Source organism: Vombatus ursinus, unplaced genomic scaffold, assembly GCF_900497805.2.
Source record: "Vombatus ursinus unplaced genomic scaffold, bare-nosed wombat genome assembly UNPS02010822.1, whole genome shotgun sequence".
NCBI lineage: Eukaryota > Metazoa > Chordata > Mammalia > Diprotodontia > Vombatidae > Vombatus > Vombatus ursinus.
The window spans coordinates 3,948,585-3,974,953 of NW_020950600.1; the positions used below are offsets into that span (position 1 = coordinate 3,948,585).

Consider the following 26,369-nt stretch of genomic DNA (forward strand, 5'->3'; position numbering starts at 1 on the left):
GGAGATAGAGACACAGAGACACAGAGACAGAGGTAGAGACACAGAGAGAGAAAGAGACAGAGGCAGAGAGAGACAGAGAGAGAGAGAGAGAGATTCATTCACAATCACTTATCCTGTCATACTGTGGAAAGTGTGCTGGGTCTAGAAGTAGAAGACTTGAGTTCGAATTTTGCCTTTGCATTTATACTACTAGTGTGAGCCTGGGCTAGTCTCTGGGTCTCAGTTTACTTTTCTCTAAAAATGAGAGGATTGGATTCAGTGACCAGTAAGGTCACTTCCAGACCTAAATCTACGGTCCTACTATGTGCCGGGCACTGTGCAGACGGGGCGAATCTGTGATTTCTGTGCCTGGCACCTAGCAGGCACTTCCTAATCGCTTCTTGACTGCAGAGAGCTTGTCTGCCGGGGAAAGCCAACACCTCCTAGCGCTGCGTGGGGTTCTGAGGGTTTAAAGGATTTGGCCGGAGTGGCTTAGCCTGTGTGAATCAGAGGCAGGGCTTGAACCCCGGGGTTTCTAATGCAGGGATGGCCCTCTAGCCTGAAAGAAAACAGAAAACAGTCTCTGGCCTTGAGGGGGCCCGGGAAGACTCTTGGACGGGAATACAGCATTTTTATAAAGACTACAGAGCTTGACAGCGTTCCAAAGCCAGGGACACTGAGCTAAGCCCGAGGTAAGGGAACTGCCACTCTGTGCCTCAGTTGACTGGCTGAGGGTGGCCTGAGGCTTTGGCCCCCCTCCTGAGCAGGAGGCTGGAAAGACTGGGAACAGGTAGGAGAGAGGGAAGCCCCCCAGAGGACGGAGACCGAGCCTGGGGGCTGAGTCGGGGTGGAGGCTTCATTTGGTATATGGTAGAGAGCACCCTAACACACACACACACACACACACACACACTCTCTCACACACAGCCTCCAGTTGAGGACCGGACCAGGGAACCGGCCAGCATTGAAACAAAGCCAGCCCAGAGGGTGGGGGCAGGTGGAGGGGCTCTGGGTTCATAAAGCCAGGGCCTAGTGCCTAATGTAAGTAGATTTTTTTTTAAATCTGGGGTCGGGGAGTCCCAGGAAGGCCAAAGCTCCCACCCCCTGACTTTAGACCCCTGGCCAGAGAGGAAATGCATGGGTGCCCCAACAAGAATTCCCCAGCCCCGGGGGTGCTAGGGGGCAGAGAGAGAGGGCAGCCTGACCCCACTGCTCTCCAGCCTTCAGGAGAACTTCCCCACCTCAACGAAAGCCTTCCCCGCCCCACCCCATGGAGCCCCACCACAAGCCGCAAGACAGAGAAAGGTCGTGGGCAGGTCTACTGACTCCTGTGGCTCCTGGCAGTAAGTCAGGATGTGCCCCATAATCCCTTCCCCCAGCCCCCAGCCCATAGCCCCAACCAAGGATTCCCTCCAGCACTAGAAGAGGGAGCCCCAACCCAGGTGCCCTCTGCGGGCTCACAGCGCCACCATGTGGCCATCACTACTCTGTCATTCGGGTGGTTGGGGTTTCACCCTCATTTCTTTGGGGGAAGCTGGAGGAGGGAAAGAGAATTCGAATGGCAGATCCTCCGGGCTAGAAAGGACCCAGAGTCAGGAAGACCCGAGTTCAAAGCCAGCTTGATTCAATCAAGCAATCATAAGTACAAACTAGGTTCCATTAAAGTGAATAGGGACAGCTAGGTGGTGCAGTGGACAGAGCATCAGCCCGGGAATCAGGAGGACCTGAGTTCAAATCCAACCTCAGACATTTACTAGCTGTGTGACCCTGGACAAGTCACTTAACCTGATTGCTTCCACCCCCCCCCCCAAAAAAAAGGCCTATACATAAAAACAGTAAGCCAGTCTGAACCGGGCAGTCCAGCTACAGACCAGCCTACTTAGGGGTGGAGGAGGTCATGGGGTCCTGGAGTTGGTCCCCTCAGAGGTTTCACTGGTGACCACAGTGAGAGGCAGAAGTAGTACCCGCGGGAGTGGGGAGGGGACAGAGCAGCTACCTCAAGGTGCACGCGCTGCCCAGTCAGCCCCTGCCTAGACAGCAGAGCCCGGGCAACTGAGTAGAACCGTAAGGGAGCCATCCAGAGATGGCTCCGCCTGGGAGGACCAGCCCAGCCCAGCGGAGCCACTTGTCCTTCCAACACACCGCCCCCCGCCAGAGCTTCATGAGGACCCCGCACAGGGAGAAAAGACTGCCCACGCCAGGCCCTAGAGACTCCCCGCGCCTCTTTGCTACATGTGCTCCGTATGAGCACGTTTCACCATCTTTACACAGAGGAATTTAACTGGTGCTGTGGATAGAGCGCAGGACTTAGAGGTACAAAGATCCGAGTTCCAATGCTACGTCAGACACTTAGAATTCTCTGTGACCTTGGGTCAGTCACTTACAATTCTCTGTAGCTGTGGGGAGGATGAGTAAACATATGCAGAGCACTTTGTAAGGTGCTACATCAATGTCAGCTGTCATCATGAATGCTGTAGTTTAAAAGTGAGCCCGGCCTCCCCTGTGACTTCCTGCATGTGAGATAAGCATGAAGGAGGCCCCTGGCGCAGGGGTTATGCTTCTGTAATTCCTCTTTGCTTAATGAGCTCCTTGAGGGGCCTGGAGATAGTGTTAGCACCCCAGCCCCTCAGGGTCACCCCTAGAGACCCGAGGGAGGAGTCATGAACGGAAGTTGGAGGGGGTGATCTGCTAGGACCGCAGGAAAATCCAACCCCTTCATAGACAGATGAGCACGGTGAGGCCCGGAGTGCCAAGAGAGCGGTCAAGAGTGTCACCCGGGCCCTAAATGACAGGCAGGATCTCAGGGGCCAAATGGTCCGACTCCCCCCAGCCTCCAGAGGCAGCACCGGCCCTCTCTCACGCCGTGCTGGGGTGGGGGAGGGGTTCTCCTAACAGGGAGCGACTACAGCCGCCCCGGGCTAATGAGGAGAGGCTCCCGAAGAGGAGCCCAGGCTTTCCCCAAGACTGACAGCTCCCCACAGCTGTCTACACAGCTGGAAGGGGCTCAGAGAGCACATGGTCCAGTCCCTCTACCCCAACCCGGAGCCCAGAAAGCTGAGGTTCTGAGCCGGAGGGTCACAGGGTCACCACAGCTGTGTGACCCAAACAAGGTCTCTCAACCTCTCTGGGCCTCAGTTCCTTCATCTGTAAAGTGAGCGAGCCGTACACGTGATTTCTGTGACCTCACCACCCTTGTCGGTGTTGTCGTTTTCAGTCGTATCTGACTCTTCGTGACCCCGTTTGGGGTTTTCTTTAGATAATGGAGCGCTTTGCCATTTCCTTTTCCAGCTCATTTTATAGATGAGGAAACTGAGGCAAACAGCACGAGGTGACTTGCCCAGGGTCACACAGCTCTATTACTCTATTAGCATCCTGTGGGACAGACCGCCGCTGCTTCCAAACGTAGCACGCCCTGGCCTCTCATGAGCACCAGCCCTGCCACGTCCTGCAATCTACCCACCCTCCTACCGCACCCGCAACCCCCAGAGGACAGCTCCCCGAGGGGAGAGGACAATTCCCCGTTTGTCTTAGTCTGCTCAGCACGGTAGGTGCTTAATAAAAGCTTGTTCGATTCAATTGCTCCTTTTCTGTTCTGGCCCAGACAAGACCTCGCACATCCCCCAACCCCAAGACATCGGGTGCCAAGCCTTTCAAATCTGCCTCCAATCTATCTTTCTGGCCTGATTATTATTACACAATACACCCTCCAACCCCACCACGGCCAAACTGGCTTGCTGTTCCCAGCACCCAAACGCCCCTCCCTTCCTCCGTGCCCTCCCACCTCCCACCCCCCTCAGAACCTCCCACAAGGTGAGAAGGGAGCAAACATTGTTTAAGCACCTAGTGTGTGCCAGGCACTGCGTTAAGCACTCAACAAATACTATCTCCCTTCATCCTCACAACAATCCTGGGAGGTAAGGGCCGTAAGGACCCTCATTTTAGAGACGAGAAAACTGAGGCAAACAGAGGCAATGTCCAGGGTGACACAGCTTGGAAGAGTCTGAGGCTGGATTTGAATTCCCGTCTTTCTGACTCCAAGCCTGGAGCTCTATCCACTGTGCCCCCCCCACACACACTCTTTATATATTTACTCGGCTGTGTTTGTGTGGTTTCCCCTCCACAGGAGGCGAGCTCCTCCAGGGCAAGGGCTGCCTTCACTTCTGTCTTTGTGTCTCCCCACCCTGTGCCTGGCCAGCGGTTATTGCATTGAACTGAGGGGCTATGATTCAGTCACCGGATCAGCACTGCTTGACACCCTGAGTGGCAGAGCCCCTTAGAAAACCCCAGAACCCTGGCCTCCGATTAGGGCCCTGGGGATCTCCAAAGGCCTGATCGGTTCAGAACAGCAGACTCAGGCTACTGGACATCTAGCCTCACCCCCTTGTTTTAAAGATGAAAAAAGGGAGGCCAAGGAGGTTCTGTGACTGACCCCAGGGCACCCAGGGAGGATTTGAAACCAGATCTTCTGCCTTCCAAACCAGTACCACTAAACCACAGGAAACAACCCTGCCCACTGAGCCAGTCAGCCCCAACGGTTTCCTGGGCTGGCTCCAAGGTACTTGACAGGGAGAGCCCTAAGAGAGCCACCGCTTGGGGGAAGACCACTAGCAACGAGGACACTGGGCACACTTGGAGATGCACCCAGGGCTTGGGAAGCTGGGGGCAGTGAGCTAAGTGCACCGGGTCCTGGGATCTCTAGGCGAGAATCTCTACCAAGGACAGTGTGGTCCTTCTTCAATGGGCTCAAACCCAAACCTTGAAGAAAACGACGACCAGTGGAGAGGGTTGCTGGACTTGGTCTCAGGAAGCCCTGGGTTCAAATCCCCACCTCCAATGCTTCCCAGCTATATGATCATGGGCAGGACACCCTCAGTGTCCTCATTTGTGAAGTGGGGTAAGAGCCTTTGTAAGCTCCAGGAGATCATGCAGCTAGGGAGGAGTCAACAGACCTGGGGTTACGAAGACTTGAGTTCAAATCTTGCCTCAGACACTTAATGGCTGTGTGACCTAGGACAAGTCACTTTAACCGGTGATTTCTTCTCAGTTTCTTAATCTTCGAAATGGGTATAAATAGTAGCACCTACTTCAAGGGGTGGTTGTGAAGACCCAGTTCTCAAGATAATACATGTAAAGTACTTTGAAAACCATAAAGCACTATGTAAATGTAAAAAAATATTATTAACATATGAAAAAGGGCTTTGTCAACATTATTTTTCTACAAAAGCAATCTGGGTGGGGAGGGGAGGAGAAGGGGACAGCGAAGGGGAAGGATTTATTAAGTGCCCATTATGTGCCAGGCACTGTGCTAAGTACTTTACAATTATTATCTCACAACCACCCTGGGAGGTAGGTGCTATTATTAGCCATATTTTACAGAGGAGGAAACTGAGGCAGAGGTTAGGTTATGTGACTTTCCCAGAGTCACACAGGTGGTACCTGAGGTTGGATTTGACTCAGGTCAGGGGTTCTACCCACTGCGCCCCCTAATGGTCTCTACTATGAAGTGGACAGTTACGGAAGGAGCCCCCGAGCCTGGGTTTCAATCTTCCCTGACACAGGTGGCTTGAGTCACTCTGACAATCAGGGCTCAAGGGCAGACACGTCCAGCTCGGGGCCCCCAAATGTCCAAGCGCAGCCCCAAACCACATTACTACGTAATGGAGAAATGTTTCACAAATAAACAGAACTGCCTTCAGAGCCCATGGTCATTTGTGGTTTTCCAGGTGGATGTGGCTATGCTCTACGTGGCTGAGAAGGTGGTGACCTGCATCGGGGAGGAGGCTTCCTCCCCGCCCCCAGTCACTCTCCCCCCAGGTCCAGTCCTTTGACTTAGGAAGCCCGGTCAGACTAGCAGAGTGATGGAACATCCACACAAGAGGAGGAAACTGGTAGACAGTGCTCTGGCACAAGGGGATTCTCCGTGTGGAAACCCCCTTCCCCAGTGCAGATAGGCAACTCCTTTACAAACAAAGCATGAATAAAGTCAGCCGGAGCCCTGAAAGGGCAGCCGGTGCCATGGGACTCAGTGTGGTGGAGTGCACAAAGTGCATCTGGCTGGACCTGGGAGCAGATGGGGTTCAGATCCTAGCTTTGGGGAGAAGTTCTGGAAGCTCAGTTTCTGCAGCTGTAAAAGAAGGGGTGGGGAGGGAGGGAGGCCTCCGAGGTATGAGCATTCTGTTGTTCGGGTTGGACCTGGGCTCTGGCTGGAAGGTGATTTGGGCTCCTGCAGCCCAAGCAGGGGCAGTAGATGGGCCTGGCAGGAGCCCCACCCAGCCCGCTTAATGGAATGGGAGAGCAAGAATCAGAGAATGGCAAGGCTGGATTCTCCAGGAGAGGGCACATTGGGGTGGAGCGCTTGTGATGTGGGAGGTGAAGAAAGGACGCATGGACAGACACAGATAGACAGACACACACACACACACACAACGCCACCACCACTCTGAATTCCAACAATGTGATTGTTCACAACCAGTCCAAATAAGCCCACTAGCTCCCACTAGCCCACTGCTCCCTTCCAGCCACACACCGAGAGCCGGACATCAGGATCTCCTTCCAGTTCCTTTGCCACAATAATCAATCAATCAATCAGCATTAATCAAGTGCCTCCTATGTGCCAGCACTGGGAAAATCAAGGAAGACCAGGGACTAATCAAGTGCCAACAGCCTCAGTACAAACACCAGGGGACAAAGGAGGAGGCCTGAGACGTGCATCCAAGCTTCCCAACAAGGCTGGGGCAACAGGGTTAAGTCTGGGCAGTGTCTGGAGCCCCAGGAAGCATGGTGCTGGATGAGCACAAAGCCATATTCTTTCGGTCACAGACTGGAGGAAGCCTCCAGCCCCAGGACAGCTCAGTTCATTCACTCTGGGCCATCCTACCTCCTTCCTTCGGGTCTCAGTCCAGGGACAACAGGAGAGGCTAATAACTACTGATTGTCCTTAATGGGTTATTTAAAAATTCCAATCCCTTGGGGCAAAGGCTTTCAGCAATTACGTTGCCCTGTGGTAGAGCTAGTTTCCAATTTCCGGTTGAACCACCCAGCCTTTCTTGGAAATGCAAGCAGGACCAAAGACATGCTTTCTCTCGGATGCTACACAACATTCAGGGTCCTGGTCACCAGGGAGTCACGGGGCTTTTGGTGTGCCATGTCCCCTTTTTACTTTGGAAAGGAACTGCTTGCAAAGTCAGCCACACAACCAGGGAGCCTTGAGGGCGATGGGGGAGGGCAAAGCCAAGCCCGCCTTACACTCTCTACTGGCCCATAGGCAGGAGCAAACATCAATGAAGATGGATGGCTCTTAGAAAGGTCTGGAAAGGCAGAGCCCTAAGGCACCTCCACTCAGACACCTACCCCCAATCGAGTCTCTTTCAATACTGCAGTCATTGCTGGGCACATGGAGAACTTAAGACTCGACAGAAATGTCCAGGAATTAGGGCCAGAAAAGTACAGAGGGAATGAATAAGCATTTATTAAGCACTTACTATGTGCCCAGCCAGTTCTTGCCTTCAGGAGTTTATACTCTAAAGGGTTTGGTTGCCAACACATAAGAGCAGTGAGGTGAGGGAGGAATGGAGCCACAGGGCAATTAACCCATCCTTTCAGGGAAAAGCATGTTAATTTGATGCCCATTAAGGGTGGTCCGAATAGCTCGGAAACTGCCAGAGATCAACAGGGTGGGTCTGGCTCAGGCCAGAAATGTGAAATTCTCCTCAACCAGAAGCCTCACCCTTGATCCTTTGGACACAGAGATGATAGAGGCTGGGGCAAGAAAGATTCAAAGCTGGATCCCTCTGAGAAAAGCGTCTACAGGGCTAATGGGATGGGTACTGGAGAGGTGTCCAGGTTAGCCCAGGACTGGAAACCTCAAAGTGACCCTCATCCTCGGGGCAGACCTGTTTCTGGCTCTAACCACAGGCTTATATTTAGGGATGGAAGGATGTATCTATCCATGGCCCTAAAATAAAGCAATTCCTCCCTATCCCTGCCTGAAAAAGTCACTGAACAGCTACACGGGATAAGTGAAAACAGAAACTTTATTAAATCTCTCACAAAACAATCTTTCCCAGTACACCTCCACATCCCTTTCCCCTCCTTCCAACAGGCCCTGGGCCTACCCCAGACACCCCAACCACAGGGCCCTTCCTTCTCCCTCTTTTCCACACTACCCCATGGCATGTCCCAATCATAGATTCCTTCTACCCCTTCCCCTCTGCGGGTGCTGAACAGAGGATACCCCAAACCCAGGTCCTAACTGCCTCTTCGGTCTGATGGGCACAGGGTCGGCATGGGATACACCCCACAGCCTCATCTCACCCACTGCCTCCCTCTGACAGGGGCTGGAATTACACGAGACACTCTGATCCCAGGTCCCAACTGAGGCCTCTTATTCTCATGGGCAGTGAATAGGCTGGGGACATTCCAACTTCAGATCCTTTCCCGTGCCCCTCTTTCTGACAGGCAGTGGGATTACACTAGAAACTCTAATGCTGAGCTCTCCTCTCTGCCTAGACTCAGTTTCCAGCCCAATCAATAACCACTGTTCTGCTGATTCAACTCCAACCTGAAGAAAGAGACCCTAGCAAGTGTTAAGTCACAGCAAGAATTGCCAACCTGCCCAGGTTTGAGCTGGAATTCCCCCAAACTTGTCCTAGCTCCTCCATCAACCAGGTAATGCCCAGAGAGACAAGACCTTCCTCAAGAACCCAAAAGAAAATGAAAAAGAAGGTGATGCTCTTTTGGACTGAGGCCTCCAAATATTCCACATCCACACACTGAAGGCCAAGAAGATCTTATCCACATGCTAAATTCAAGGGAAGAGGGGAGAAGCACCACCATGCCTGGAGCAAGTGTGCACGCCCACATACATACACACCGGCACATAGCTCCACACAATCTGATTTTCTGTAAGAGATTTTCCTTCTTTTGTTTAAACAGAAACTTTACAATTCGGTCACTTCTAATCTTCCTAAGACAGAGTTTCAGCTATTCTCAGCATTAAACACACCATTTTCATGAAGAGATTGAGGGGAAAAAAAAAAACTGTCCACCAGAGCCCCAAACATGTGATTTTAAAAACTGAACTAAAGCTGAGCAGAGTCAAGGGATTTAAAAGAGGGGGGAAACATTTCTGACCATTCCCACAAGTGGTAAGGGAGTCTGACCTAAACCTTTCTTGGGTTCCAAGGAAATCAAGGCCAAACAAGGGTCAGAACCCCATCGGTTCCATCGGCAGAAAAAAGGAAGTTCACTTTGTTGTCTATCATTCAGCTCACATATGGCCTCAGCATCACGGGCCACATTTCAGCCTAAAAGAAGAGGATCAATTTCTCCCAGACTTTGGTTAAAGAAAAAAAAAAAGCCAAGATTCTACAGGCCGGACTCAAGGGTTGCTTGTTTGTTGGATGAAACCTATACAGAGCAGCCTGCGTACCAGTGGCTGGGCTCTGAGAAATTCAGGTGCAAGCAGGACCTCTTTGTCCTCATCTCCTAGGTAACACAAAGGGCAGCTGAGAGGGAAGGCACCACTGGAGGGGGTCGCAGAGAACAAGGACGGGAAGCCCCAGCGCAAGCGCTTTCTACAAGGGGAGCACTCTTTGAACAGATAGCTGTGCCTTCAGGTGCGAGGGGCTCAACTCTAGGGCCAGGCATTACACAGTGCCACCTTCCACCCACCCTCCTCCCCCAAAAGGTCTGTGGCCATCAGGCATCACCGATTTTTGTCATCTTTCCACCTCGGCTACCTCCATCTACTGAGGACGTGACAACAGGCCGTCGCCTTCCTACTGGGTCACTCTGACGGCATGTTGGCAAGCAAGGGTGGAGGAGTCTGGGAGTTCAGCTACGGGCTCACTCCAGGACGGGCAATATGGGCTTGCCCATTACAGTCTGACCACCTTCAGAATCTCAAACGGCAGCACTCCTCACCTCCCCCTAAGTCAGCACAGGAAGACACATAACAAAACAACTCTTCCCCCAAGACCCAGCCTAAAACAGAACTAGCTCTGGAGACGGACAGACAGATGCTCTTTGAACGAGGGCAAATCAAACACATACCAAGTGGCAGATTTTAAAGACAATCCTAGGAAAGTCAAAGGCTTATAAATCATGGGTTGTGTTTCTGGTTGTGGCTGTTCTGAGAGATCCCTTCCCTGCTGTGCCACCCCTAGAAGGGAGCATCACAATTTCTTCACTACAGTACTGGCCTATTAGCCCAGTTGGTCACCTACTGCAGAGAAAACTGGTCCCAGAATAGCCCATTAGCTAAGTTCTATGGCTCTGTGAAAGAACGTGATGCCTACTTCCCAGTATCCCCCAGAAGCAGACTCTGCACAGCTTGAATGTGCATCTCAACAGCCCGAGGACAGTCCATTCTCAGGGACACTCACTGGGCACACATAAGAGAGTTCCCAGACACCCTGCTGTGGAGCCGATTTTTCTCCGCAGACTATGCCAACTCCTTCTGGTCTTGTCTTCCTAAGTGGAACTCTGTCATCCCATGCAGGGTGACCCGTCACAGTCAACTGCAATAGGCATAAAACTTGCCTCCAGATCAAGTCAAAATACTGGAGTCAAGCGAGTCTGCAGACTGAGAAAGGAAAGGTTTCCAATTTCAAGTCAAAATACTGGAGTCAAGCGAGTCTGCAGACTGAGAAAGGAAAGGTTTCCAATTCTATTGGAATCCCTTCAGAGAAAAGGCCCCACGCACAGAATGGGATTTCCTGCCCTCGACAGGCGACCAAAGAGGGGGGCAGCTCTTTCCTTCTCAGTCAATCCAGGAACAAAGTGAGAGGCTCGAGGCTGGCCAGTTGATGTCTGAGGGCTACCTGAATCAAGGAGAGATACCTGCAGGGGGCCATGTGGTAACAGGTGGGCTTTGCCAATTGCCTGAAGGGAGAAAGCAGCTCAACAGTGATGGACATGGCAGCTGAGGCAGGAGGAGACCCTTGTGTGGGCGTGAGCTGGTCCAGAATTCATCTCCTCTGCCCCTCCCCGCCCTAGAGACACCACCAGACAGCAACTATCGCTTTTCTCCACTACAAGTTCTCCACTACAAGTACTCCGGAGGAATCTGTGACAAATGCAACACGTTCTGAGCAGCCTGTCAGTTTCTCTGCAGATTTATTTAAGTAAACAATGACATCTTGCGATCAGAAAGCAAAACAGAATCTTAATTTCACGTTTTTGAGAGAGGGGAGGGTGGTATAGAAGGAAAAAACCCCTTCCTAAAAGTCATTTCTTTTGTCATTCTAAGTGAACATAGACTAAAAATGCTGAGATAAATCGATGATGGCCCTGGATTAGTCTAAAAGTTTGTCACTGGCCAGCAGAAGCATCTAACAGGTGACTGGCTACCTGAACTCCTAAGAGTTCCTCCTAAGCCTTATTAAGACATCCATTTTGACAAAAAACAAAAACCAAAAAACCAATTAGCCAACACAAAGCATGGCTGAAGATCAGCCGTGAAATGGGGAGCATTCAGGCTCCTGCAGGGCAGTCCAGTGAGCCCCCCAGGCCACCCTCCCAAGTTTGATACTGGCCACTTCTGTCTCATTCCAGATCAGAGTCCTTCACCTAAACTAAAAACAGTACGTACAACAAGGGCTAGGCATCGACCGAATTATGTAAAACGAAAAACGTGTTTACTTCAAACAGGTCCAACAAACTGAATAGGGGCCGGTGCTAAGAGACCGAGCGTTAAGGGCGCCGGCTTCTCATCCACAGCGCTGAGTTGCTCTACAGCCACAGACACACAGGGAGGTTAAGAAGACAGGAATTCAAGACTCTCACATATTTCTCAGATCCCAGCTGCGCCCGCTCTGGGATCTGGCTTTGTTTGTGTTTTGTAAAGGCTTCCAAAACTAAACCCCAGGAGCCCAGCAGGACCAGACCCAGCTTGGTTGTCATCTGTCCCAGGGTCATGCTCCGCTGCCCAGAGTCTCACTCGTTTCGCTCCGACCAAGGTCTTGGAATCCCGGCGTGCGGCTCATTCCTGGGCTATGCTTCTTAGGACGTACTTGACTGTGTAGGCAAAGGCGGCAAAGCCGACTATGACAAACAGGTTGGCCAGAGCGCCTCCCAAGAGTCCGTGGTTGCGGTTGGCCTGCTGCAGGCCCACGTGGTTGGGGCCAGCCATCGGCACGTGCCCGTTTAGAAGCTGAAGCCCATTCTGACCGTGGTGAGTGTCCCCGTCAGGGACCACATCTGGCAATGGGAGGGGCTGGGGTCGGCTACTGAGTTCATCTTGTGCTTTCTGTTTTTGTTTTATCTCCTAGGAAAAGCCAGCCACAAAGAAAGAAATAACTATCGCAAGCAGAGGCACAGTTCGCTAGGAAGACTGTCATCCCCCATGTCATCCCCCTACCGTGCCCTCTTCTTCCAGAGCCTCAGGACTAGCCCCTCCCTTGTACCCCGCCTGCCCAGCCCACTTCCCCTCTGGGCTGCCCAGCCCTGGGATAGCCCCCCCCCCCCCCCCCCCCCACTCCAAGTATCTCTCTCTCCTCCCCCGCCCTTACATTGCCCTTCTCCATTAGATTGTAAACTCCTTGAGGGCAGGCACTGGCATCCTCAGCACTTAGCACAGTGCCTGGCACCCAGGAGGCACTCAGTAAATGTTTATTGACTTTCCTGACTGTGGGCCACCATATATGGTCTCTCTCTCTGTCTCTCTGCTTCTTAGAAGCCACTACTGTCACTGTCACTGCCTGCCCTACAGGTACATCCCTTGAACCAGAGGAGAGAAAATCAAATGAACTGGTGAAGGGAGTACAGAACCAAGCCATTCTAAGAGGCTCCCAAGCACATGGCAGGCTGTTCTTAATCCTCAGGTCCAGGGCTTCCCCCCCGCCTTCCCCCGGGCCAGGCTGCTGACTTTGCCACAGCACACACCCTCTTCCTCCCTGCCTGCCCCCTAAAGGAATGAAACCGATTCCCAACCCTCTCTCCTTTTTTAAGGAGTACTCACCTCCACCACCTCAGGAAACAATTCACAAAATACTTTGTCTTTCACGTTAAATGCCAAACTCTGCGCAGCAAGTTGCCTTTTCTGCCAAGAAAGAGAAACATTAGCTTGAGAATACAATTTCACCCACATGATAACTTTAAAATGCTCCAAAGAGACTATTTTTCAGCCCAAAGTTAGCACCTCGATGGTACTCAAAGTTACCACGGCGATAACAGTGCCCGCTGACATCCGGGTCATCTGTCTCCCTGTAACTAACCCACTTTGTCACTCTTCAGCCCCAGACTTTTTTTCATTCCCTTCACAGATATTAACCCCTCCTCATTTTGGCCCAATGGATTCCCAGTTCATTCACGGCAGAAATGAAGGCAGGCACTGTGACACACAACAGGAAAGACCCAAGCAAAGCAGCCATGACAATCCAGCCATCCCTCGTTCCCCAACACAAGGCTGACCAGCCCAAGGCCAGGGCCCAGCATTTCTTGTCTCATTCCAACCCAGCCCGAAGTCCTCAAGGACTCCCAGGGTGCTCACCTCTCATCTACTAGCTCAGCAAAAGCTACAAAAGATGAGGGTGACCCAATTTTCCCACCCCCAAAGAGCAAACAATAAGGAGAATATGCTAAACTAAAGCAGACAGGCCTTAGGGTAGAAATATGGATCTTCATGGCTAGGGAGGGTCAGACCCAAAAACGTGGCACTCATTCGGCTAGGGAGCCTTCCCTTGACAAGGGAAAGCAAGAGATGTCTTCAGCAGGGGTTATTGTCTATCTTGCGGAGGGACAGGGGAATGGGGAGGATGACCTCTTAGTTTTCTCTAGGTACACAGAAATCGACATGGGGAGGGTCTATTTCTGATTCAGCCATCTGGAATCACTGCCCGGTGGCCCTCTGACAAACACTGTTTTTTTCTCCAAAAGGGATAGGGTGCCACAAACAGTTAAGAGAATTACCACAGGATTCCCTGGGGACGAACCAGGGCCCTGACTCTGGTAACACCGAACAACCTCTCACAATCTACTCCAATCCCCTGGACTTTCTTCACTCCAAGGAATTCCCTTCTTAATGTTCTATGGTCCAGGTGAATGGCCTTCTCAGTTCTGCTGCTCTTCAGCTCTGCGTCCTTGCACATATCGCCCCCATGCCCTGGAAGGATTCCTGTGCCCACACCAAAGAAATCTCTGCCTCCAGACCACCTTCCCCATGGCTCAGGCCCAGCTCAAGTGGCAAGCCATTAGTGAAGCTTTCCCTAACCCCACAGCTAGAACCAAGCCTCCAATGGCGGGTAGACAACAATGATGTTGCAGATGGGAGTCCTCCAGAGAGTGAAGGACGTCGGGTGAGATGGGCAACCACCAGATTAAATTATGCTGACTGAAAGGATTGTCATTTTCTTTGTCTCCTCAGGCTGAGCGCTGTGGACTGTTTTGATATAGGTGGCTATTAGGCACTGTGGACACTGCTGGTTCACGAGCCCCATTTTCCCTCTAGAACACCCCATAAGTGAGATGTTCCTAAAGACTCACTGTGTAGTCTGAAGTTTCTATGCTGCCCAATGTGGGGCCTTTTTCCACCATAAAGCTGAGCAGACCCGTCAAGATTGTTGAGACTGACCAAGCTGGATTCCATGTATCAGGGTGGAAATCAGTGATTGAAAGACATAACCTGCCAAAAAAAACAAAAAAAAAGGGGAGGGGGGAGGAAGGCACCTCTTTATAGAATGTACACACAATGCCCCCTGCATGACTTCCAAAAATAACAACTGTAGAAACAACAACAGGTGGGACAAGGGAAAGGTCTTACCTTGTATTACATTTAAATCTTCCATTGGGAGTTATCATATAAATACTAGGAGGTTTAAAAGGAAATTCTCTGGGGAAAATTAGTTTTCCATGGTAATAGCCACCTATATCAAAACAGAAGAAAGTCAAAAATAACTTCTTAAGTACTCTGGGAAATTTCCTTGGAACATTTACAAAGACAGACCTGTTACAAATAAAATGTGAAAAATAATCATCATTTTTTTGTTTAAGTGAGGCAATTGGGGTTAAGTGACTTGCCCAGAGTCACACAGCTGGTGAGTGTTAAGTGTCTGAGGCCAGATTTGAACTCAGGTCCTCCTGACTCCAGGGTCGGTGTTCTATCCACCGCACCACCTAGCTGCCCCAACAATCATCATTTTTAAACCTTCCCCAAATGCAGACTGAGCCCACTGGTCAGGACCTCAATCTAATTACCCAGAAATGTCTATTTCACAACATAGACAAACTCACAACAACTAGAATGGCTAAGTGGCACCAGGCCTGGAGCCAGGAAGACTTCAGTTCAAATCTGGCCTCAGACACCTACAAGCAGAGTGACCCTAGGCAAGTCACTTCACCTCTGTCTGCCTCAGTTTCCTCATCAGTAAAATGAGATAATAATAGCACCTGCATCCCAGGGCTGTTGTGAAGATCAAATGAGATAATTGTAAAACACTTAGCACGGTGCCTGGCACATCGTGAGCATTCTATAAATATTACCAATTATTAAAGCATGACCACCTCCACAAACCAAACAAGGCTGCTGAAGACACCAAGGGAGAGATTTACTTTATTCCTTATTACGTCTGCTTACAAAAGTCATTCAACTACATTCAGCTCATTTGGCCGGATTTTGGCAATGTATTCCCCAGTAATGAAATACACGCCCCCAATCACAGGCTGCCCCCAAAGCCTTCCAAACCACTCCCCCCCTACACTGCCCAGAGTGCCCCAACCCCGAGACCCGTCCCACTGGGCTCCAGCAGGTGCCCTCAGCTCTGCCTTTGCTCATTCTGTCACCCCACATGCAGCAAGAACATCTCCTGCCCTGCCTCCCACCCACCAATCCAATCCCGACTCATCCTCTCCAAGCTCCAACTGCAGAATGAAGTTTCACCTGTCACCCCAACCCTCTCTATTTCCTTGTGCCCTGAGCTCTGTAATGCTTTCAACATATACACACAATGTAACAATTATATGCTCTCTGGAAGAGTTTCTTGATGGTTCATCTGATAATCTTTGTTGACCTTCCCCTAACACCTCAAAAGAAGGCAAACTCTTTGGGGGCAGCGTCTGCCCCCACACACCAACATGTCCTGGCCAGGACCACACAGAGAGTTAAGTGCTCCATGTCATATGTGGTAACAGATCTATTAATGCCTCCATGGTAAGTTACTCTGATGCCTGAAAATGCTACTCTGGCTTAGACGGGCTCCTAAGGACCTCAGGGCAGGGCAATCTGGGTCCAGTGTCTCTAGGATTTCACAGGACTGAGAAGAATTGGCCAAGATCTCAGAGGCCAGGCATCACCAGAGCACGAATCCCCTCTAAGCTGACCTACACATCCATTCATTCCTTTAGCCTCCACTTAAAGACCTCTAGTGAGAGGAAGCCAGCCATCTTCCAAGGCAGCAGTGAGACGGCTCTAATTGTCAAAACGTTGTTCCTAACAACCTGGCCAACATGGGGGGGGCTCTTCCCACAGGCCTACCATGCTCACAAAAAAGGCTAGCAGATTCTGCCTAAGCTTTAGCCCACTCACCTAAGCTAGCTCAGCAGACTGGTTAAGCAACCTCAATCCAAGGAAAAACTAACAAAGGTTAAATAAGTCAAACTTTGTAAGACAGTGAGCTCCCATCCCTGGGTATTCCAGCAGAGAGGGTGGATATCAGGAATGCTGCTGACGCTCTCCTACAGACAGTGGGAAGTTGGACAGCAGCTCACCTCTAAGGATCTCATACCGCCAAGATCCTAATGACTTTACTTAAACTCCAAATATTTTTAAAAGCTGAGTAAAAGTATGTCTAATTAAAAAAAAAACCAGAACTTTAAGTATCTTTAGAACTTGGAGATTTTAGGAGGAGTCAGTGAAGATCTGTACCAAGTTTCCTTAAGCTGCAACTTAACAGGGGGCATGGGCTTGCCACAGAAAGGATACTTGGCAAGCGCATCCTCCTTGGAGTGACTCCTCCCGTGGCCTGGACTGGCCTTGCTTACCTTCATAAGGAGTCATCTCAGGTCCCCGGACAACATAGTGCCTATGGGAAATGAAGGACAAACATCAGAGTGTGCCCAGGTCAAGGCTGCCCAAAGCAGCCCCAGGCTTAGCCATCAGACAGGCCTGGAGAGTCCCTGCATCCCACGTGGGTGTGCGTGCAACAGGCAAACACCAACGGAGCTTCCTTCTGATTAAGGAAGGTGAAGATGCCGCTTCCAAAAAATCTGTCTTGGATCTCATGCCACAAGGTAAAACATTTTCCCGAACATATAAAAGACTTAAAAATAAATTCAATAACAAATTCAATTCAATATATATTTATTAAGTGCCTACTCCATGCCAGACATTGGCCTAAATAATCTAAAGCCCCCCACCCCCACCAAAGTCTACCTACTATATGCTCTTCATTATAGTAGTTCTAAGGGGCAGAGTCCAAGCACCCAAATAATATATTGTCCAACTGAAGCTCTCTCTGTAGTGCTACTGCTGCTTTATGTAACTTACTCTAAAGTTAACAACCAACTTACAAATAAATAAGTGAATTTCAGCACATAAAAAGTTGACAGTTCTTCAGTCACTGCTTCTAAGTCTCCACCAAAGTGTTGACCTTTCTATGTCAAATAAAATTATTATATGTTATACATAAATATATGTTCCATGTTAAAAAAATTATTAGGTTTTGTTCTTGGACAACCCATAGTTATAATAAAATCCAATTCCAACGACTATTTCAGTCTAAAAATTCCTCAGTGCAAGAGATGTTGAAATGAGAGATGCTGAAATCACTTTAAGATGATAACACTTTGAAAAGATGAAACAAAACTGTGGCCAGAATGTTTATGTTCTTTCCCCCCTAACGTGGATACACCCACATGCTTTTCCCATTAGGCTACAAACTGGTTAATATGTCTCCACAGTAAGCCAAAAGCCTGAAAAATACAATAACCATCTCTCCCCCATTGGTTCTACACAATCAAATGGCCCCTAACCACATTTCAGCCAATCTGACTGAGGACTTCTATCATTTGCAACTAATCTAGAAGTAATACGGCTACCTTGGGGGAGAAAAATCAATCAACTTGGTACAGTGAAGGAGAAAGAGGTCAATTACAGCAAAAATATGTTATGGAAAGAGGAACAAACTGCCCCTTTTAAGCAAAAATGCAGGGGACACCGTCAACCCATGTAGCATCACATGCACAAAATAGAAAGTTAAAAAAAATTCATGTGGCTTGGACGCAGGAGGGCTCAGGCCTCTGCTGAGGAGTCAATTCCTAGAAATGGCTCCTCTGGAGACAGTGGTTTCACGGGCTCCTCCAGCCCAGACTCACGTGAGAGGCAGCAGGGCATGATGGGAAAGAAGCCAGGCCCAGGCCGCCACCATTAGCCCCATGGCTGTGATCAAGTCCCGTTAGCCCTCTGAGCTGCCCATTTATTCGTCTATAAAACTCTGAGCTGCCCATTTATTCGTCTATAAAATGAGGAGACTGAATCTAAGGGTCAATGCCCTATGACTCTTTCCCCTCTATTTCCCTCCCCTCAGCTGGAAAATTGGGACCAAAAAACCAGACTTCCCAAGAATGCCATGAGCAGTAATAAAGTAAGATACTGCTTTCAAAGCAGAAAATTCTAATAATCGTTCTGAATATTTTCTCATCGACATTTCTGCCTGGGCACCAACAAATCTAAAATCCGTTACTTCTATACTAACATAAGGATTTATACTTGGGTCTTAAGCTATAAGACCATAGTTTAGGAGAACTTCATACTGCCCCACACATACACCCCACAAGTGTTCAATACCTGTATGCATTCATCTACTAGGGGTCTTCAGATATTAGAAGAAAAAAAGCCGAAGACAATAAACAGGGACAAAAGACAAGGAAGGCCAGCCTTCCTGCTAAGTTTTTTATATTCGGATGAAAGTAAAACAAAGCACAGCCTTACCATTCCAGAATATTCGAAGGGAGGGGTTCAGCACAAATATAAGGCACTGGGTCTTTTTTAATTCGAAGGTAGTCTTGTTTAAGCCTCTGGGTTGCTGTGGTCGGTGCTCTCTTATTACTGGTGTTGCTCATCTATTAAAAACACAAACATGAATTATGAATGAGCTCCAGAACTCATTAACAGGCCATTCAATACCAATATTTTACTTCCTAAGTCCATTACTCTGACAAGTTCACTCATTCAGTACCCCCCCCCTCCCAATTCCCTTCCCACACTCACTGGCATCATCATCTCCCAGGTGTCCATGCACTATGGACTCTTTTCTCTTCCTCTGCCTCCTCTGTAGCTCATCATCCACAAACTCCTACTCCTTCCTCCAAAGTGCCTCCTCCGTCTTTCTTTCTGATGTCTGTACAATCCAGTTCCTCAGAGACCCTCACCCTCTGACAACAACAGTAACCCAACTGCTCTCCCGCTCCCAGGTTCTCCTGGGGATCCAAATGCCCTCCTTTCCTTGGTTAATCCTCCCAAAATACCAATTCCATCTAGTCATTACTTAACCAAAAATCTCCCATAGCTGCCCATCTCACATGCCTGCTCAACACCCTTCCTAAAAATTCCACAGACTTACTCAGTCTTCCCCCACCCCATAAGTTCAACCTTGTCCAAAACTGAAATCATCTTCTCTACCAACCTGTGCTTCCCTCCTGGTTTTCTAATTTTTATTAATGGCACCACATTCTCCCATTCATTTGCTGGAGTCAAAACCTCCAAATCAAAAACAGTCCCTGCCCTCAAAGAACGTACCATATCCACAAATAACTAAATACGAAGTAATATTTGGGAGGGAGGCCTAATAATAGGGAGATCAAGAAAAGCTTTGTAGAAGAGGCAGTACTCCCAATTCCTGTGGGTTCCCTCTCCGTCTTTCAAGTTCAAGGGTGGAAGCCAAAGGAGATGTGGTATAATAAAAATGATACTGGATTAGAAGTGAGGCAATTCTAGGGATTCCAGCCCTGGAACACCGATTCCCTGTAGGACCCCTAAATACAGGCACTCATCAAATCCTGGAGGGATGTTTTGTCCTCCAAAACACTTCCAGCTGCTTTTCTTCCCACTGCTACTGACCTAGTTCAGACCCTTGTTACCTTGGCCTCAAAGACTGCAGTAATCTCCTACCTAGTCTCCCGACCTTCAGCCCTTCCTTTCTAATGCTGAGTTCTGATCAAGACCTTCTACTGCTCAAAAACATTCAATGGCTTCCCCATGTATAGCCAAACTCCTAGAGTCTGGCATTCAAAACTCCGAAACTGAACCCAAACCAACTCTTTCAGCCTTTTTCCCCCACCACTCTCCATCACAGAACCCACCGTTTCAGCCAAAAGTGACTATTCACCATTCCTCAACTCCATGGTCCTTTTCTATCTCTGTGCTTCTGCTCAAGATAGTTCTCTAGGCCTTCTGTGTTGAATCCTACCCACCCTCCACAAGCCAACTCCTTCCAGAAGCCATCTCTATTTCAGAAGGGTTCCTTCTGTCCTCAGACTCTGCCGGGGCTTTGTTCTTATTTCTCTTACACACACTCACCCCTTTCCAACTTGGGTCATGGTTCTGCTTGTCTCTTTCCTCAGTCTCCTGGAGGGTTTTACCTTCCACAGTGACTAGCATCCACAAGTACTAAATACCTGTTTAATTAGGTATCGGTCTTCTCACCACATGCAGTGATTCTTAACTCGGTATCTTCATGTGAGCTGAATTTATTTCTTACTATGTGTTTTTTCAAAATAATCCTTAATGGGTTCGAGGCTTGGCTGTGCCACTGATTCCTAATCTTACCTTGGAGAAGCTGCTTTTCCTCTCCAGGACTCAGTTTTCTCATCTTTAAAAGGAAGCCATCAGACAAGCTCTCCAAGCTTCCTTTCACTCCTTTAATGTTTGGATTCAGAAAATAGCATGCCTCCAATAAGGAATCCAAAGAAAACTGAAAGTTCCCACTGGGTGAATTCTTTGTTGCCATTTCTACTTCCAGTTTCCCCCCAGCCCAGGCAGGCATCTCACCTCCAACGAGACTGTTCTGCAGCTATTCTCATACTCCATGGAGTGACTTCAGATCAGATCCTGCTTGGGTAGCACAGGGAGCTCGCTATACCAGCAGAATAGATCGGGGAGCTCATGCAATGCCAACACTGACAAACACCTGTTTGAGCCCAGTATGGAAGACTGCTAAGACCACAATTACAAGAGATCTGCCAAAAAGAATCCAGTCCCTCCTACCAGAACAGGGACTTATACCCTGGAAATGAAAGCAACAGCCTGTCACATAAACAAAGGATAATCCAGCAAACCTGGATAAAACAAAGGTCATTCTGTCCTGGTACAGCAATGCTTAAAAGTAGTTTCTAGTTGCCTGAATTGCATGCTCAATTTTTTCCAAAGGATGCTGAAAGTGAACTGATATCAACACAAACCAAATCAAACCACAGTGTATTTGGCTATCCTATGAACAAACCAACAAAGGGCACAATGTGACCTTCAGCAGTATAGTTTGCACAATCTGAAATTTAGTCACTCTATAAAGAAGAATGTAAATATAAACAATATCACACATGTATGTGTGCATGCATGTGCTTATATTTGTATGTATGTGTGCTTGCAGGTACAGATAGATGTATCATTATATCACCTACCAACTTCATTTCTCTGCCTACATGCCAAGCTTTCCATTTCATTTCTTACAGGACACCCACCCCAGGGTCAGTTTAGGGAAAGGAGTCTGTCTCTTCCAAAACATTCTGTCCAAGTGTCAAGCTCTCCGAGCTGTCTAGGGCAAAACCAAAGGCACTAGAAAGAAAAATTAATATAGGTAAAGATGGTATATATGACCCACGCACCACAAAGAGATTAAGTAGAATACCAGAACAGAAATAATTTGAATATCTAGAAACTCAAGAAAGACGGTATAAATGACCAGCTCCCAGGGTATTATCTCTCAAATCTCAAATATTAAGCTTAGCAAATTGTATCTGCCTCTGAAGTTCAGCCTAAGTTCAAGGAGATTCATGACTAGAAAGTTAGCCTTTGCAACTCACAAACACATCCTGCACAGGCACAAAAAAAGGGGGGGGGGGGGGGGGGGGGGGACTTATGATTCATGTCAACTGAGGTAGTTCCCAAGGCAATGAGATCACAGTTCCTTGAAATACTCAAAGCAATAATGTGTATATAGTATGTATGCATATATGTGTGTATGTATTAAAAAATAAATATTAATACATAATCAAATAATTAAATCTAGTATTGAAGACTTTTCTCAAGTCTCAAATATAATGCCAAGACCAATCTATGAACAAACATTTAGTAAGCCCGGACTATGTGTGAGGCACTGCGCTATTTCTAGGGATACAAAGAAAGGCAAGCTTCCCTTCCCCTTCCCTGAAAAAAATCCTTGTCCTCAAGGAGTATACACTCTAATGAGAAAGGCAACATGTAAATAACCAGGTATAAATAAGATAGAACCAGAGTAGATGAAGATAATCTGAAAGCATATGGGGGGAAGGGGGGAGACCCTGAGAAAGGGCTCTTACAAAAGGTCCTGTTGGTATAGTAAAGTTTAGTAAGAAGATGAGCTCCATTTGGGACATGTCGAGTTTGAGAAGCCCAAAGAACATCGAGTTCAAGATGTCCAAGAGAGGGGCAGCTAGGTGACGCAGTAGATAGAGCTCCAGCCTTGGAGTCAGGAGAACCTGAGTTCAAATCCAGCCTCAGACACGACACTTACTAGCTGTGTGACCCTGGGCAAGTCACTTAACCCCAGCTGCCTCACCAAAAAGCAAAAAAAAAAAGATGTCCAAGACAGTGTGCTGTGACTGTACTCAAGAGAGGCTGGGGTTAAATATGCAGACTGAGGAATCGCCTGCAGAGACACTGTCTGAACACATGGGAGCAGAGATCACCAAGTGAGACAGTACAGACCACAACTCCTGAACTCAGCGAGCCTTGATGATAACTAGTCTGAGTACGAGTTTTGCCCCTAAAATGGGAACTCTGAAAGGAATCTATAGTTGTACACTAAAAAAGAAAACTGATTATGGTTTCTCAAAGTCGGATGGGAATGGAGGGTGTGGGAAGGCAGAATGCAGCCTACATATGGATCAATACATGCAAATGCCAGGTACATGCAAATAGAGGCAAAGCTCTACTGTCTGGAAGGAGCCTTACAGACAAACCAGCAGAATCCAATCCCTTCATTTCACTCACGAAATAACGAAGGCCCAAAAGGTGCTGCAGTTGGTAGCACAAATGGGACCATGAAACCCAGACCTCCTGACTCCCAACCCTATGATCTTGTCACTATCAGATTGTTCGCAGGAAACCAAAGTCATAAGGAAGACTTTAATAATTGTGATTTCTATAGCAGATTGCCCTTTTGCTTTCTTTATGCAAATATTAAAATTTATCTGGCTTCCCTGAGTGGTGGGGGTGACTTGAGAGCTTTAGGTTCATGCACATGGAGGCCGGACGTGAACAAAAGCCCCAGGATGCTCAGGAGGCTGGTGGAAGAGCCCTGAGTGTGAATGACGGCTCCAGGGCAGTCCCTTCTCTCAGGTCTGCTTTTTCATCCATGAAATCAAAGAGTCAAGTGGATGGCCTATCCGGTCCATTCTAGCTCTAAGGCTGATGCCCCCCATCTCACCGCAAAAAATGGGCTACTCAGTGGGGACCACTTCTAAGGCTCCTGTCACACTAATCCTTCCAGTCCCCAAATTTTATTAAAGGCACACACACCCCTCAACAGCAGCCTGCTCCTGCTTCGATGACCTGCAGGAGGAATCTCACTGAAGTTGTCTGGAGGAGGGGCCAGGTCTTTTTTCTTCCCTTACATCCAAAGTCTGAGCGCAGTGTTTAACTTTAACACCCTCTGACCCCAGCAGCACCCGGCACACAACAGGCACCCACTTGATGCACTGACCAGACCCTGAAATCACCCCCATTTACCCTTCTCTGAGGCTCTGAAAGCATAAGAGAGTCCAAGAGGCTTTGGATCTCTCCTTCTGAGGCAGCTGAGAGGGACACCAGAAGGAGGGTAAGGGTCAGGGGAGCTGACCAGGCTGAACCTGCCAGGGCCCTCCTCAGGCTCAGGCAGAGGCTGTGAAGGGTGCTGGGCTGATGGTGTTTTAAGAAGCCTTTTTTGGGGGGGGGGAGGCTCAAGGAGGATGGAAGAAGCAGAGTGAAGAACATAAGGAATCCTCAGTTGCTGCTGGGACAGGCCACAGCCCCCACGCCACTGGATTTGCTGAATCGGGGCTCTGCTCCTCCTGACCTGTAAAAGGCTCCACCTTGGGCAAGTACTTTCCTCCCTCACTTTCCACCTCTTAGAAACAGAGTCAGACCAACTGATTCTGTTCCATTCAACACAGAGATTGACCACCTCCTTGGGGTCCAGTGGAAAGAATGGTGGATTCAGAGGATCTGAGTTCTAGTCTGCCCCTGCCACTTGGTATATCTGGACCTCAAGGTTTACCCCGCCCCCTCTGGGCCTCCGCTTCCTCATCCATAAAGTGAGAGGGTCAGCACTTCTCAGTTCCTTCCAGCTCTCAATCTAGGATTCTCTGGGCTAAGCTCTGGGATGCTAAAAACTCTTGGCCAAGGACAGCGGTTATCAGGTGGGCTCCATGATCTTGGGAAGGTCCTTAACAGCCTTTCAGAGGGCAGAGAGGCCAAAACTATTTTCATAACAATATCAAGACATTTGCTTATTAAAATACTAACTACATATCTGTGTAAAGCTAGATTTTCTTCATACACTTCAAATTAAAACAACAGATTAAATGCAGAAAGAGATAGGAGAATCCAACTGTCTTCTCTTAGGTCAGACATTAAAAGAGGGCTGCAAAAACATGTAAAAGAGTACTAATGCCACTTTTTTTTTTGTTTTGGAAAACTGCTATTTTTCACAAATATGACTTTAATAGAAAATGTGTTTATTATTTTATGTGAATTAATACATATTTTTAAAAGTTTATTCATTTAAATTTCTAATACAGTAAATATTGAGAGATACAACCCACATAAACAAAAGCCCTTTGGAGTTCCCAATTTCTCGCTGTAAAGGTTTCCTGTGACCAAAAACTTTGAGGATTGCTTGTCCTGTAGTTAGTCAGTAGCCTCAGACATTTTACTGGCTGTGCCACCACAGGCAAATAACACTTTCTCTTTGAGTCTCAGTTTCCTCACCTATACACTAAAGACCAGTATTCAAATCCAGACTCTGCTACTTTACTAGTTGTGTGATCACGGGCAAATCACTTCTGTTCAGTTTCTTAACCTGAAAAATGAGAACCAGGTCCATACAAATCCCATCTCTGACCCCTACTACTCCAAAGACCTTGGTTAAGTCAGAGAGTTCCACAAAAAAGCAGAGGCTCAGAAGTGAACAGGCAGGGTCCAAATCTCACCTCCAATTACTTCTACCTGTTCCACTCTCTGAACCTCAGCCTCCTGATCTGAAAAACGGGAGGGGTAGATGAAATGACCTCTGAGGCTTCTCTCTGCTCTAGATGCTATGCATTTATTAAGCACCAGTGTGTGCCAGGTACCATGCCTAAGCCCTGGGGATGCAAAGTCAGATATAGTCCCTGCCCTCGGGGAGCTTACAGTCTAGTGGGGGAGCAAATATGCCCACAACTGGGTACAGGAGAAGTTGGAGATAATCAGACAGAGGGATTGTATTAAGTATGAGGAGGGCGGGGAAAATGTGTGATCCTCAACTCCATGGGGGCAGAGATGACTTAGTTTTTGTCTTTGCATCTCTGGATTTTATTGTAATATTCGCTTTTAATACATTTATAATAATAGTCTTGTCTGTCCTATCCTCCGCCTCCTACACCCCCTCCCCCACGCCTAGGCACTTAGTAGGCACTTAGTAAGTGTCGATGGGTTCAGAGCCTTATTAAGCCCCCACAGTGGGCCAAGGCCAGGCTTGCTGATCGATCGCTTCCCCTCCCGGCCTCAGTTTCCTCATCTGTCAAAGGATGGGCTCACACCGGAGGGCGGCCCCTCCCAGCCCCGGCAAACCGCCGGCATCCAAGGTTCGTGAGCCCCCGGACCTTCCATCCACAGGATCGCGGATGTCGGGCTGGGCGGTGGGAAGGAGGGGCCTTCCTCGGACAGGCGGGGAAACTGAGGCCCTGGGCCCCGACTTACCCAGGGCCAGGCCGTGGGGACGTTGCTGGAGCCAAGTAGGGAAGCCCGGGCTCCCACCTCGGGCCTGACACTCACGTCACCTCTCGGGGGCTCGGGGGGGCTGGTCTGCGCGGCTGGGGGAGGGGCCGCGGGGCCCGGACCCCGCCGTGACCCCGCCGATTGTTACCGCGGCCCCGCCCCGGCCCCGCCCCGGCCGGCCCCGCTCACCTCTCCCGCCGCCGCCGCCGGGGTCGCTCCCGGGGCCGCCGCCGCTGCCGCCGCC

At 49.1% G+C, this 26,369-nt stretch overlaps 1 protein-coding gene across 2 annotated transcripts; it reads right to left on the reverse strand.

Annotated features, from left to right (window-relative positions):
• Positions 1-11,078: 11,078 nt before the first annotated feature.
• On the reverse strand, positions 11,079-26,349 carry UBE2J2 (ubiquitin conjugating enzyme E2 J2). 2 transcript variants are annotated; one of them, XM_027855358.1, is made up of 7 exons: positions 26,315-26,349; positions 18,905-19,035; positions 16,957-16,997; positions 14,741-14,843; positions 14,464-14,602; positions 12,941-13,021; positions 11,079-12,247 (listed from the first exon to the last, which is right to left on the reverse strand). In XM_027855358.1, the coding sequence occupies exons 2-7, from the start codon at positions 19,033-19,035 to the stop codon at positions 11,963-11,965; spliced, it is 780 nt and encodes a 259-aa protein (XP_027711159.1). In that variant the 5' UTR covers positions 26,315-26,349; the 3' UTR covers positions 11,079-11,962. The 2 variants fall into 2 exon arrangements, with proteins under 2 accessions (XP_027711159.1, XP_027711158.1); XM_027855357.1 differs by lacking the exon at positions 26,315-26,349 and adding an exon at positions 26,108-26,205.
• Between the last annotated feature and the right edge of the window lie 20 nt (positions 26,350-26,369).

Excerpts from the sequence above, each read along its gene's own strand:
- UBE2J2 (XM_027855358.1), bottom strand. The coding sequence starts at position 19,035 with ATGAGCAACACCAGTAATAAGAGAGCACCGACCACAGCAACCCAGAGG. Across the intron at positions 14,844-16,956 it reads TGAGATGACTCCTTATGAAG|GTGGCTATTACCATGGAAAA; the intron begins GTAAGCAAGGCC and ends GTTTTGATATAG. Across the intron at positions 13,022-14,463 it reads TAGAAACTTCAGACTACACA|AAAAGGCAACTTGCTGCGCA; the intron begins GTGAGTCTTTAG and ends CTTTCTTGGCAG.